Source organism: Podarcis gaigeae, assembly GCF_964106915.1.
Source record: "Podarcis gaigeae genome assembly, chromosome: 5".
NCBI classification, from domain to species: Eukaryota; Metazoa; Chordata; class Lepidosauria; order Squamata; family Lacertidae; genus Podarcis; species Podarcis gaigeae.
The window spans coordinates 88,598,320-88,613,004 of NC_139681.1; the positions used below are offsets into that span (position 1 = coordinate 88,598,320).

General features: G+C 44.5%; 1 protein-coding gene across 5 annotated transcripts in view; it reads left to right on the plus strand.

The window, feature by feature from the left end:
- Positions 1-14,685, plus strand: part of NAALADL2 (N-acetylated alpha-linked acidic dipeptidase like 2) — a 797,888-nt gene that overhangs the window by 453,655 nt on the left and 329,548 nt on the right. For all 5 annotated transcript variants that reach the window (XM_083739414.1, XM_083739413.1, XM_083739415.1 and 2 more), the window contains one exon: positions 8,785-9,055. In XM_083739414.1, the coding sequence (XP_083595540.1) occupies positions 8,785-9,055 (271 nt within the window). The remainder of the gene's footprint in view (positions 1-8,784; positions 9,056-14,685) is intronic.

Genomic DNA, 14,685 nt, shown 5'->3' on the forward strand with positions numbered 1-14,685 from the left:
CTCCACTTTACAGCTTTTGGCCAATACTGATGACCCACCTCCTTAGTCTGGGATGTGTGTTTTCCAGGTTCACTCTTTTTCTGTAATCCATTTTATCTGTTTTTAATTTTATATTGTAACCTGGTCTGGAACCTGCTGGCGAAGAGCAGGAATTATTATTATTATACTTGTTGTGGCACAATCCTGTGTATTTTTGCAATTATTTACACACAAAGCAGCCTGTGGTAGGATAGGTTTGCCTGTGTATTTAGTATCACAGCCTTTTAAAGCACAGAAAATGATTGAGATCAGGGGTTGAGCACTGAGGATTCAAAGTAGCTATATTTAGATTAAGCGTCTCTATGGACACATGCCATCATTGTATCCCAGATTATGCTACTTTCCTGAAAAGGGGTAGAGGGGGGGCTGACAGTGGGGGGTGGGTAGGGGGAGAGTAGCGTATTTTCACAGAACCACTCATTGATAGAGATTTATCTTTCTAAATGGTGACGCCGTGGATTAATTGAGGTGCTTTGTGCAAATGTCAGTTACTGGCTTTTTGATGGATCAAGCTGCTGTACTTTTTTTGTGTTGGAGAAGAGTTAAGATATTGCTTATCATCTGTCTTGTGTATCTTTTCCCTGGAAAGGGGGGGGGGGCTGTACAAGGCAGATATTGAGGCAGTGGGGAGGGAGTGCGTAAGAGAGCTGTGCTTTCTGGCTCCAGAGGGGCTTGACAAGATGGGAATGAATACACAGTATATTTACGGTCTCTCTTCCCATTCCAACATGCTGCCATTTCCCTCCTAAATAAAGATCAGTTAATTTGCAACACACATGCACACAAACTCCCTACTGTTATTTCTTGAACAATTAGACTCGAGGAAAAGCTAAACTGAAATGTCACTTCAAACATGGATCACGTCAAGTGAAAGGAGAAAATAATTTAAAACACACATACACCTCCCCACAAAGAAAACAAGTAGTATTTGAAAAGCAGGCGCAGAATCACACAAGCATATTTCACTCCTGGGTGACAGTTTTTGATGGAATTTCTGCCCATAAGGCACCTTTATAGAAAAAACAATAGCTCTTGTGGAAGTGTTTTCAGCAAGGTCTCTTCCTGCTCCAGTCAGACAGAAATCCATATGAATAAATGCCCTTTAATAGCAGTGTTGTGGCTCTGGGAGCCTTACAGGGTTCACACAGTCATTAGGCACGGTTAAAAGCAACAACAACAACCCTGATTTTCATCACTTGGTGGCTTCCCTGTGCAAATGGATTTTCACAGCTCAGAATGCCTTAGGTCAGGAGTACAGAATTGGTGGCACAGCAGGTGCTATTGGGCTACAACTACCATCATTCCTAACCATCAGGAGCCAGTGTGGTGTAGTGGTTAAGAGCGGTAGACTCATAATCTGGTGAACTGGGTTCGCGTCTCCGCTCCTCCACATGCAGCTGCTGGGTGACCTTGGGCTACTCACACTTCTTAGAAGTCTCTCAGCCCCACTTGCCTCACAGAGTGTTTGTTGTGGGGGAGAAAGGGAAAGGAGAATGTTAGCTGCTTTGAGACTCCTTCGGGTAGCGATCAAGCGGGATATCAAATCCAAACTCCTCTTCTTCTAAAGAATTGGTGGCACAGCAGGTGCTATTGGGCTACAACTACCATCACTCCTGACCATCAGCCACGTTGGCTCTGATTGATGTGAGTTGGAGTCCATAAGCCTCTACAGGTTTTCCTCCCTACCAACACACCAACACACTTACACCTTAGCTGGAATTTTCAGCTTACATTCCAGCACCTCGAGAGAATTTTGTCCTTCACCCACTTCAGAAATGTTTGGAAGCTGTTGCTCCAGAAATTATTCAGTTCAAGCTTAGAGTTTCTACAGGAGCTGGAGGCTCCATCCCCTTCTTGGTTCTGTGCCTGGCCCTGATCCAGGAATAAGTTCACATGGGCTTCTCCTTTCTATTCACATGTGGTGAGCTGGACACTTTGCCAGCAGTCCTGAAACTCCTGGCTAGCATACTGCATCTTCTGTTCCTGTGGACCTGGAAGCCAATGGGAAGTATGAGAGCTCCTTCATGAATTTATCTAATCCTCTTTTAAAGCTGTCTGAGTCGGTGGCCACCACTGCCTTCCGTGGGAGTGGGCTCTATAGTCTGATAGTTTTTGGATGCCAAAGGAGGTACTCTCTGACACACTGGTGCCCTGGGACATCTCATTAGAAACTCTTGTAGTGAGTTGCTGGTGTTGGGATAGGATTCTCAGCTCCCTAAATGGCTATTCTGAGAGCCACTTGGGGGACAAATTGAAGCATCTTCCTAGATACTCCTTAGGAAGTGTTCCCATAGTTTAGACTCTGCCCATGCAAGCTGGCCGTTGTTTCCCCATGATGGGAATGGCTATGAAGCTCTCTGTTTAAATGCTTGGCCAGTGGAATTCTTTTTGTCTCTGGCTCCAGCCTCATGGGCTGCCTCTCGTTTAGTTCTGATGCATCCTGGCTCCACATCTGGTCTGCTTTATTCTGTCTTTTAGTCACCAGGTTCTGCCATTGCTTCAGCTTGTTGGGATATTCCATTCCACCTTAAGGAACAGGCATGATTGTTGTGTGTCACATGTCTGTTTACACTCCAGCACAGCTTGCTGGGAATTTCTGTTTGTGTATAGCTTTTGCTTTAGTTGTCTTGCTTTGGACACGGAGGAGATCAGACATGTTTCCTTTTGTTGTGATGTATGCTGAATAACCACAGAGCCTAGGGCTTGCCGATCAAGGTCGGCGGTTTGAATCCCCGCAACAGGGTCAGCTTCCGTTGCTCGGTCCCAGCTCCTGCCCACCTAGCAGTTTGAAAGCACATAAAAGTACAAGTAGATAAATAGGTACCACCCCGGCGGGAAGGTAAACAGCATTTCCGTGTGCTGCTCTGGTTCACCAGAAGCGGCTTAGTCATGCTGGCCACATGACCCGGAAGCTGTACACCCGCTATAGCTTAGAGCCCCACTCTCTTGAGGGCCCCCCCAAAAATTAAAGGGAAAAAACACCTGGATGTAGATTTCCAAAATAATAATAAATAAATAAATAAAATAAAACCTACATACAGCAACAGTGTTTTGTGTTGTGTAGGCTCCTATGATGTAAGTAATGGGCCCCGCCTGCTAGCCTGCTCGCTAAAATATCACTGGTTGGCTCATTTCTATATATAGGGACGCGGGTGGCGCTGTGGTCTAAACCACAGAGCCTAGGGCTTGCTGATCAGAAGGTTGGTGGTTGAAATCCCCGCGACGGGGTGAGCTCCCGTTGTTTGGTCCCAGCTCTTGCCCACCTGGTAGTTCAAAAGCACGTCAAAGTGCAAGTAGATAAATAGGTACCGCTCCAGTGGGAAGCTAAACGGTGTTTCCGTGCGCTGCTCTGGTTCACCAGAAGCGGCTTAGTCATGCTGGCCACATGACCCGGAAGCTGTACACCCGCTCCCTTGGGCAATTAAGCGAGATGATGCCGCAACCCCAGAATCTGGACTGGACCTAATGGTCAGGGGTCCCTTTACCTTTACCTTACGCTGAATAAACATGCTTGTAAATATGCTCACACAGCCTCTCACGCCACTTCTGTTTGTGCGGTGTTTGCTCTTCTGATAGCGTGCTCAGTCTTCTGAAGCCTGGGCTGCAGATTCATGCTGCACCAAGGACCGGAGTTCGCCTGGCACACCGGCCGGTGGGCTGGAGCCAGCTGGGGGCCTGCCAATTGCCCCCGTTTCCTTGGTTGCATGCCAACCCAGCTTACCCCAACCTAGGAATAAGGTTGCATTTCTCCCAGTGGAAAAAGTGGGAGCCCTACCCCCAGTTTTAAAATGTGGACTGCAACCCCCATCTGACCACTTTCCTTTGGTCAGTTTCATTTGTATGTTTTATGAAGCAAGAGTAAGAAAAGATCCAGCGACAGCAAATTATTCCTCGCTGCATGCCAGGCATGCTGGTTCAGCCAATTCACTCCCTCCATTAATGCCTATTTTATATCAAAATGCCTGGGTACTGTAAGTGTTCATTTTTCTTCAGAGACAAGCCATATCCCTCCACCTTCTGGGGCTTTCACGCTGCTGTGCTGGCAGGGAATCCTAGCCTTATAACTGTTGAGCACTGATGAGCTGTACAGACAAATTGTTTTATCCCCCTTCAGGAGGCTTCCAGCCTCTTTACTGCTTTACACAATAGCATTCAGATTGCTGCAGCTTTATGGTGTAGATTGTGAACTATAATCCTTTGTGATTCATCTCTGGGTAGCTGAAACCAATGGTTTTCAAACTTTCTACCTCCAGGAAACATGTTCCGTGTAAACCTACTGGCCAAGGAACCTCTCTGGGTGGCAACAGATTATGAGGTACACATTGTCACGAAGACCAGTAATCCTTTGACACAGCCACAAGTGAATTTAGAATATGTTTTACTCATCCTAATCAAGAAGCCCAGAATTCCCTAGAACACAATTTTGACAGCCATTGGGTTAAACAACACAATATTGTGCAGAAGAGAATGCAAAGTGTCTTATTTCCATGCAAAAATAATGCTTGAATTTAATATTTACTTGACATTATAGTGATACAATATAGTGGTGTTGTGGGTTAATCCAAAGAACCTAGGACTTGCCGATCAGAAGGTCGGTGGTTCAAATCCCCGCGACGGGGTGAGCTCCCGTTGCTCAGTCCCTGCTCCTGCCAACCTAGCAGATTGAAACATGTCAAAGTGCAAGTAGATAAATAGGTACTGCTGCGGCGGGAGGGTAAATGGTATTTCCGTGCGCTGCTCTGTTTCACCAGAAGCGGCTTAGTCATGCTGGCCACATGACCCGGAAGCTGTACGCCGGCTCCCTCGGCCAATAAAGCGAGATGAGCGCCACAACCCAAGAATCAGTCACAACTGGACCTAATGGTCAGGGGTCCCTTTACCTTTACCTTTATAGTGATAGAAAGGAAAAATAATTCCATTCTTCCTTCCTTCCCTCCTAACAACATGGTGGCCTACAGTTGTTGCTGTACTAGAGTTCCCAACAAACTTGACTTTGGGCAGTGCAAACTGGGGCTGATGGAACTTTTAGTTCACCATCTTCTGGAAGCCACCATGCTAGGAACCCCTGCTTTATCATGTAGATGTGAAATTCATCTGAATTCCCAAACTCCTTCCATCTTTGAGTTAAATGTTGCTGGGGTGTTTTTTTACGTTGTGAATTTACATCTTCTGCTTTGACAAAGGGTTGCCATCTGTCCTCTTTTCCCAGGACACAGCCTCCTTTTCATGGATAGAGTTGTCTTAGCGATCCTTGGTTAAAAGTAGAAGTCGGTAAATGTGTCTTCTTTTTTGCTCTTCAAAATTTGGCAACGCTAGTCATGCAGTGGTTTGTTGTATCAAACCTGTATAACAAAGATTGAATCACACTGGGATGTTATTTGCTTGATCACTGCAGAATCAAGGGATGATTTGCATATGTGAGAATGAGTCATCATTGTTCTACCACTACAGTGAAACATGCTCACATATTCGAATCCTATCACCAAGTGCTGAGTACTCAGGCAATGAGAAATCAAGATGTATGTATGTGTCAACCAGCCTATAAAGATCAAATGAACACCATGGGCACCAATGCAGCTAAATGCAGCTATTCTTACATCCTGTTGAAAAGAATGGGTTAAATTGAAATTGAAATTAACTGACTTTCTATAGCTTACAATAGAACTGAGTGAGGGCTCACTTAAAAATAATAATAAATATTATTATTAATTAAATTTCTTAGTCGCTTTATCTTGCCAAGGCAACCCAAACCCAACTTTAGCTAAACTGCGTCCTCATTCAGTATAAGGATCATTTTGTGCTCTGGTCAGATGCTGGATCCACAGGGCAAGGCAGCAGGCCTTTGAAACCCCTGCCTCCAAACTACCTCTTCTAGGCTCCATCCCCTTGTGGAGAACTTAAGGTTCTGAAAGGTCCAACCTTCTGACCTGACCCTTTCTCCATTCCATTGCCTCCCACCTGGTGTGTGTCCTGTGCTGCTGGACTAATTTACTGTGAAAGGCATTGGTTCCTCAGACAAAAGGGAAGGCACTGTGAGGGTCTTGGCCATGGTCCTACAGGTCCTTGTGATATGGGAGGTTCTTCTGAGGGCTCTTATCTGATGGCCCCAGGCACAGCAGCTGGCTCAGAGCCCTTTGTTGGTGCCTCTGTAGCCCCTGACTCTAATCCTGGATTGCTGCATGATTCAAAGGCCATGACAGATCACTTTTAAACGTCAAGAACAGTGAAGTTGAAGTACATGGGTCAATTACAACTCAGTGCTCCTGGACATATTTGCTTGGAAGTATGTTCAACTTGGTTTAAAGAGATATCTTTCTCAGTAAGAAGGCTTAGGATCACAGCTTTAGCCTTGCTAGTGGAACTTCAGAAGAGTTTGTTTGCTAGATTAAAATATTCCCAAGTGTCATTAAAACACTTAATACCTGCTGATTTGTTTTAATAAAGCTTAGAGCATGATTTGCATCAGGATTTTTAAATATTCTGTAAAAGGAATTATGAAGTAAATAAGGAATGCACTTGTGTTGCTTTAATTCAATCAAGGATATTGTCACTAAAGTTTCAATAGCGTATTGATTTAATTACAGAGTGGAAAGCATCGTTCATTTCATAGTGAAAGGAACAATTTCATAATTGTGCTCTTCATTTAAAACTACTTCCCTCACTGAAGCAAAGTGCAGGCTGATGGGAACTGCGTCAATCTTATTTGTATGGGATGAGTTCACTTCCATTATTTATTCTATTAATGCTTCCAATACCTGTGGGAAATGTGGGTCTTCAAGTAGCAATTGTGTTAATCAAACGACTTTGTGCGTTTTGGGACTGTCCAAGTTTGTGTCATTGCCTTAAAGGGCATAGCTGATGAAATCACTAGCTTGTAATGTACTAGTGATTGGATTAACTTGTCTATTTTGTGCAGTCTGTTTGAAGACTTATTGGAGATAAAGTGGAAAAGATTAAATCCAAAGAGTTGACCTTTGACTATTATTCCTCTTGAAAAGAGCTCACAAGTCTTTAACATAAGCCCACTTCATTTCAAACACGTGTGTGTGTCTCTGTGTGTGTTTTATTTGGTATTAAAATAGGCCACAGATGGTGAATGTCATTCTCATTTGTTTAAAATGGGTTTCTGGCTATTGGGCCGGAACAAGATAGGATCTGTTGTGTTCTCTCATATATGCTGTGTGTACACGGTGGGTAATATCCAAAGAGTCTCATGTGCCCTCATGCTCCCATATGTGTATAGGTTCTCTGCATTTTTCTTTAAATCAGTCCCTCCTCATGCTGTCTTAAAGACCATTTTGAAGGTTCTCCCAACTCTCAGAGCTCATATGACCTGAAGCATGGGCAAAAGTTCATTGTGTGATTCCTCCAAGAGACAGTGGTCTCCAGGAAGGGATGTAGAAGGAACTAGAACTTCTTCTGTTTTAAATGCAAGTTTGTTAGTGCAATAGGCCCCTTAAAGGGGGAATCATTGCTAAGCCCTAATGTTAGGGGCTTCAGATAATGTTTCTTCAGATCTTTGTATAAAGGACACTTTCCTAAGAAGTGTACCAACCACGTTCTCCTCCTTAAGGCAGCTGACTGGGCGGTGTCTACCCACCCCATTCTGACCCTTCACTTCCATCAGCTGCAGAGAATTTCAGCTACATTTAGTCAAAAGGCATCTCCACTCATAACAAGGGACAATTTTGGGGAAAACCTTTAACAAAAAAGAGAGAGGCTACTTTGTTATCTTAATTCTAGGAACAAAACACAGCTTTCCCCAACCCAGTGCCTCCCATTGGTTATGCTGGTTGGGATTGATGGCACTTGTTGTCCCAAACATCAGAAGATTACCAGGAGCAGTGGCATAGCATGGGTTGCTGGCGCCCTGGGCGGGTAAGCTGCTGACACTACTGGAGCACCCCCCCCACCAGAGCCAAGCAGGGCTGTGTTGCGCAGCCTGCAGGGGGAGAGCCCATCTGGGTGACACAGCCTTTGGTGGGCAAATCCCCCTGATGCCCGTGGGGAAGAGCACCACACTATCACTGGTGGAGGAAGAGAGGGCAGGGGGAGCACACCACCCCTGGCACCACGATCCCAGTGGGGTTCCATCACGGCTGGCCCCCTCGTGCTGGGTGCCATGCCCCCAGGATGCATGCCACGCCCCTGAGGGTGGCTTGCCATGCCCCCAGGGCATGTGCCAGCCACACCCCTGCCTGCTCTCTGCCCCCGGTGCCGAAGCATGAAGCTCTGCCACTGCTGCCTGCCTTGCTCCATTCATGTCCACTCTCTGTGGGCCTGAGCTGCTCTGCTGCCTTTGCTAGGGTGTGGATTTCTATGGAAGCTGATGCCTGTATGGGGGCACTTGGTTGCACCCCCTCAGAATTTTGCACCCATGCTACACCACTGACCAGGAGGGCAGCTTCCTAAAAGCATCCATATCTGAACCAGTCCCTTGTCTTCCTCACAGATGATGTTAGGTTTTGTTTGTCCATGTGGGTGATCCTATATTCTTGGAAGACTAGCGTCAAGTTTTACAAAACAACCAGAAGACTGGGCTAATACAATGGGCCTCCTGAAATTCTTAATGCGATAAATCCACCTTCTTGTGATAAGATGGTTGGAGAATTAGGCACAATAAATTTTCTAGATTCTAGGCATCATACAAATAAAATCAGAGGCTTCTTATCAGAAAAGTGAAGAGGCATTGGGGAAATCCAGAGTGTTAATCGAGTACTTCTGTTGTTGTTTCTTTGTTGTCAGAGATTTGATACAGCTGCATGGGAAAGAAGATAGAGATATTGCAATGAAGCTGCTGGCTCAGTGGACATCCTATGGCCTTGAAGATGTCCAGCTCGTGAATTACTCTGTCCTCCTTGATCTGCCGGGCGCTTCTCCAAATACAGTGACTCTGAATAGCACTGGTGAATGCTTTTATCCTAATGGACAGCTGTGTAGCAAAGAGACCAAAAAGCTTCACAGTCAAGACCTTCTCTACTCCTATGCTGCTTACTCTGCCAAAGGAACTCTCACGGTAATGTAACCATTTGTCTCTGTCATTTTGGTGGGGGGAGGAAATAGAAAGAAACAGCTTCCATCTAGATTTAAACCAATGGGATGATGTATTGTTTGCAAGGCTCGAAAGAAGCCAAGTAGGTGTGGGTTTAAGATATAGTATGCTTTATGACTCAATTTTTGGCATGATCCATCTCTGTTTATGTTTTATACCTTTTTAAGTGGAAGCTGGAATTCTTCAGATTTTTGGTGAGTCAACTGCCTTCTTTTAGAGTCATGTCAATAGCATTTGATGGATTTTTTAAATTCTTCGATTATAGTTGATGAGGCAGCTCTGCTAAGCACCACCATACCTTTCAAAACATTCCTTTAAAATGAAGTTTTTGAGGACCACAGGATTGTTGCTGGGTTGCAACCTGGAGGTTTGGCCTTTACCTGAAAGTGGAGGCACCATAGATCGATGACACAACCCCTTTGTGCAAAGCTCTCAGTCCTCAGTTTTCCTTCTACCATTTTCTCCAGCAGGACAGGTAACAGACCTGCCTCTCATTAGGTAGAAATGATGTTCTTGATTTCAGTTATTATTATTAATTCAATTTATTACCTGCCCTTCACCACTGAACTATGGCCATTGTTCACTTATGCTTTCTCTTTTGCTCTTAAAATGGAACTCTTGAGATCCACCTCCTTCCTACATGATTGAGCCAGTCCATATTTAACAACATGAAACTTCTGCAATCTCATCTAGTCAGGAGTGCAGAACCAAGATGCTTACTAGGCTGTGATGCATGATAATGTTCAGCCACAGGACTGGAATAGGCAGAAACCGAAACCTGAAACATCAGAAACATTTGGTTTACATGATGTTATTATTTGCTCTAGGGGAGTGATTTTCTCAGCTGGGCACATCTGCAGGTACTGCACAACTGCACATACATGGCAATCTCTGCTTCTGCTATTTAACATTTATTTAGTGCTAGGTGCAGAGCAGAGCATCGGAATGAACAGTCCAAGCCCAGAGGGTTTGTAATCCTCATCTGGTACATAGAAGAGGAGCTTGGGGGAAAAGATAAATTTATAAGCACCCACACCTGCTCTTGGGAAATGTGTGTTCCAAATCTCTGTAGGCCTCCAGAACTGAAGATCCATCTGGTAAGCATGCTGCATAATAGCCTCCTGGAAGTGTACAGAGAATTATGGCTTTCAGCAGAGAAAAGTCCTACCACTTCAGTTTACTTAATTACACCTCCGTACCATCTGAATCAAGGCAGTTAATGTTGTGTTGGTGCAAGCTACTCTACAAGCTGCCAAAGCTGCTTAGATCTTTGAGATCAGGGCATTAATCAGATCAAAGAGTTATTTTGAAGTCTATGGAGAAGTCTGCATATAATTTGCAATCCTTGTATCATGTATCATGGCAGCATCAACAGCTGGTGGACTCTCCTTCACTGGAGGTTTTTAAACAGAGATTGGATGGCTATCTGCCATTGATTCTTTAGCTGTGATTCCTGCATTGCAGGAGCTTAGATTAGGGAGCTCTTGGGGTCCCTTCCATTGCTACAATTTTCTGGTTCTATGATTCTATGCAAGGTAGGTTAGGCTGAGAGACAATGACTAGCCCAAGGTCATCCAGTGAGTTTCACTCAATGAGTAAAGGTTTGAACTCTGGTCTCTCAGGCCCTAGTCTAACACTCTAACCACAACCACACTGACTCTAACCTAGACACAGACATACACAAATGCACACACACACACACACACACACACACACAGACACACATCCAGTTGCATGTAACTGATTTATCCCCATTGCTGTTGTCTTTTTCTTCACTTGAACTACCAGCAGAAAGAGCTATTAATGGCTGTACAAAATGTGGCTCACTGCCAGACACTCACGGCAGGACTGCTTTGGTTTCTGACAATGTTATTTGTAGAACAGCCGCACTCTGCTTCTTTGAAAGCCTGTCATGTCCATTCATCTTGTGGCCACATTGTACCTGAATCTCCCAATTTGTGCTTTCTAGTAACAGTCTGAACGGCAGGCATGGTATATGAAATCTTCTCTTTGAAAACAAACTTAGTGCCAGTGATGGATGACCCACTTTTGCTACCTCTGTGTAATTTGCTGTAGGCTGGGAAAGTGACAGTGTTTACCCCATTATAATAACAGGTGGGGTCAGTGTATGATTTCGCAGATCATGGCCCTGTTGCTTGTGAAATGCACATTAAAATAGATGATTCATCATATTTCAGGTCTGTGGGAGGGAAAAGAATTACTTCTTGATGCGTTGTGTTTGTGACTAGAAAGCCTCATGAATTATAACTCAATAGGAAGGGAGTTTAGAACATCTTTCTTTTCTCCAGACTCCCAGTATAGAAAGCATTTCCCTCTAAAAATGAGTACTGAATTTTCTGCAACACAACTTTTCAACGATATCTTTCATCACATTGCCAGAAGTGCATACTTTGTGTGGTATTTTGCATCATGTTTAACAAAAAGCAAACAGAGCCAAACTCTTAAAAAATAAACTTCTTGCAGCTTCAAAAATGAGTCCATAATGAAAGGCATGCATTGGGTAGCCATTTCCAGAGAGGGGTTTCCAATTGAACATTGCAGAAATTAATTTGGAATGGAAACAGAATAGCCCTAGTTTTCTTTATGGTAAAAACAAACAGCTGCATTTTTTTCCCTGCACCTACCAAAGCAGTAACCATGGAGACCACATCACCATACCTCTCACCATACCATGGATTCCTGCTCAGCACTGGCCTTAAGACCTTTTCATACCAAAATGAGACATCTTAGCTGTTAGCACTAACACCAAATGGGCTCATGGAACTCTGGTCCATAAATTGAATGGTCTCTCCATCCAACCCTTGTGACACTCCGTGGTGCTTTTCCCTGAATGGAATGTTTCCTGAATGGAATGTTTCCTTTTGCTTGCCCAGTTGGAGGGGTGTGTGTTGTGTTGTGTACATTCGCATGGAAGTGAAACACAGTGGAAGCAGAGAGAGAATCTGGAGATGGACGATCACATTAAGAGGAGACCAAAGCCCTCACTCTATAGGAACATGCCGATTTAAATATTATATAGAGGTGGTTAATCTCCATTGTTGCTTATCTGTAAAAAAGTAAAATGTTAAAGTCCATTAATGAGATGTATATATCCAACATGGTAAGTTTAGGCGCCTTCTTGTTTTAGGGGAGAGGATAAAGTGAAAGATAATAGAGAACCAATTCTTCCTTTTCTAGCAGCTTCTAGTCCAATGAAAAATGGCCAGGTTTGTTATCTAGGAGATATAAAGCCCAATAAGACTTTGCCTGTGTGTGGGGGGGGGGGATTGCTTTTGCTGTTTCCTTTACATTTTTGGCACCATTTACATTTTACTTCAGATATATTTATTTGCTAACGACTCTTTTTATGGGGTTTTTTCCTCTTCTGTAGTTTTTTCCTCTAAGGATAAAGCTTTGCATTGTGTCAAATATTAAAGAAAATGTAAATATATTTCCCCAAGCTTTCAATGAGTTCTGTCAGATCCTGTGAAACAAAGAGCATGGCAATCTCAGACATATTAGGTTTAACCTCTGAAAGGATAGGAGCCTCTGAAATGTACATTAATAGCTGAGGGAGAGCAGTGGAGGATGGGGCGGGAGGAGACTCAGGAAAATGCTCCAGTTTAAATAGAAACACAAATTTCTGTGCCAGAACTTTGTCAGCCCCCCCTGCCCCCGATGAAATCATAAGCGCATTGATTTTCAAGATCAGGTAAAATAGGAGACAAAATCAGCCAGTAAATAAACTTGGTGGATTCAAAATAGCAAGTGCCTTCAAATGACTGTCATAATAGCACACTTCATCAAGTCCCAGACATATTTCAGTGCAAAGAGCATTGCAGATTTTCTTCACCCCCCAGCAAATTTCACCACTTTGTACTGTATGGTGCCTTTAAGACTGAAGCTGAATATATGAGCTCCTGGTTTGAATCTTGCAACTCGCCTGTGAAGAAAGGTTGCCACATTTTGGACTTTTTAGTCTAGAGGAAAGGCATGATAGAATTTTATCAAAATGATTCAGGATGTGGGGGGGGGGGTACTTCATGCAGCAAATAGTTAAGAGAAGTCACTCACTCCCAGAAGAAAGAGTGATGGCCACCAACTTGGAATGACTTTAAAAGAGGACTGGACAAATTCTTGGAGGAGAAAGCAATCAATGGATAAAAATTGGGGATGGCATGGAGTGCACATAGAGGAAAACCCATTTCACAAGTGCTAATGCTTGCACTAGCATATCAATTAAGTTGTATTGCAGACCTTCAATCAACTTGGTCACCCTCTTTTGCATACATTCCAGTTCGTCAATAGCCTTCTAAAACTGTGGTGGGACTCCAGGTGTGGTCTGACTGAGGAAGAATAGTGGTACTATGACTTGATTAGGGCACTATACTTCTGTTGATGCAGCCTAGAATAGCCTTAACTCTCTCTCTCTCTCTTTTTTTTTTTTTTTTGCTGTGTCACACTGCTGGCTCATGTTTAATTTGTGATCTACTAAGACCCTTAGGGGACGTGGGTGGCACTGTGCTCTAAACAACAGAGCCTGGGACTTGCCGATCAGAAGGTCGGCAGTTCGAATCCCTGCAACGGGGTGAGCTCCCGTTGCTCGGTCCCTGCTCCTGCCAACCTAGCAGTTTGAAAGCATGTCAAAGTGCAAGTAGATAAATAGGTACCACTCCAGTGGGAAGGTAAACAGCATTTCCATGTGCTGCTCTGGTTCGCCAGAAGCGGCTTAGTCATGCTGGCCACATGACCTGTACGCCAGTTCCCTCGGCCAATAAAGTGAGATGAGCGCTGCAACCCCAGAATCATTCCTGACTCGACTTAATGGTCAGGAGTCCCTTTACCTTTACTAAGACCCCTAGATCATTTTCACATGCATTACTGGCAAGCCTGGTGTGCCCCATCTTATATTTGTGCATCTGGTTCTTCCTGCCTAAATGCGGAACCTTACATTTGTTCATATTGAAATTCATTTTGCTCAGTCAGACCCAGTTCTCCTATCTCTTAAGATAATAGTGAATCCCGATTCTGTCTTCTGCAACATTAGCTATGCCTCCCACTTTGCTGTCATCTGCAAATTTGATGCACATTCCTTCAATTCCTTCCTCCAAGTCATTTAGAAAGATGTTGAACAACAATGGGCCCAGGAAAGAACCCTGTGTCATCCCACTTGTCACTTTTTACTAGGATGATAAAGGTAAAAGGTAAAGGTACCCCTGCCCGTACGGGCCAGTCTTGACAGACTCTGGGGTTGTGCGCCCATCTCACTTAAGAGGCCAGGGGCCAGCGCTGTCCGGAGACACTTCCGGGTCACGTGGCCAGCGTGACAAAGCTGCATCTGGCGAGCCAGAGCCGCACACGGAAACGCCGTTTACCTTCCCGCTGGTAAGCGGTCCCTATTTATCTACTTGCACCCGGAGGTGCTTTCGAACTGCTAGGTTGGCAGGCGCTGGGACCGAGCAGCGGGAGCGCACCCCGCCGCAGGGATTCGAACCGCCGACCTTTTGATCGGCAAGTCCTAGGCGCTGAGGCTTTAACCCACAGCGCCACCTGCGTCCCCACTAGGATGATGACGAACCATTAATGAGTGCTCT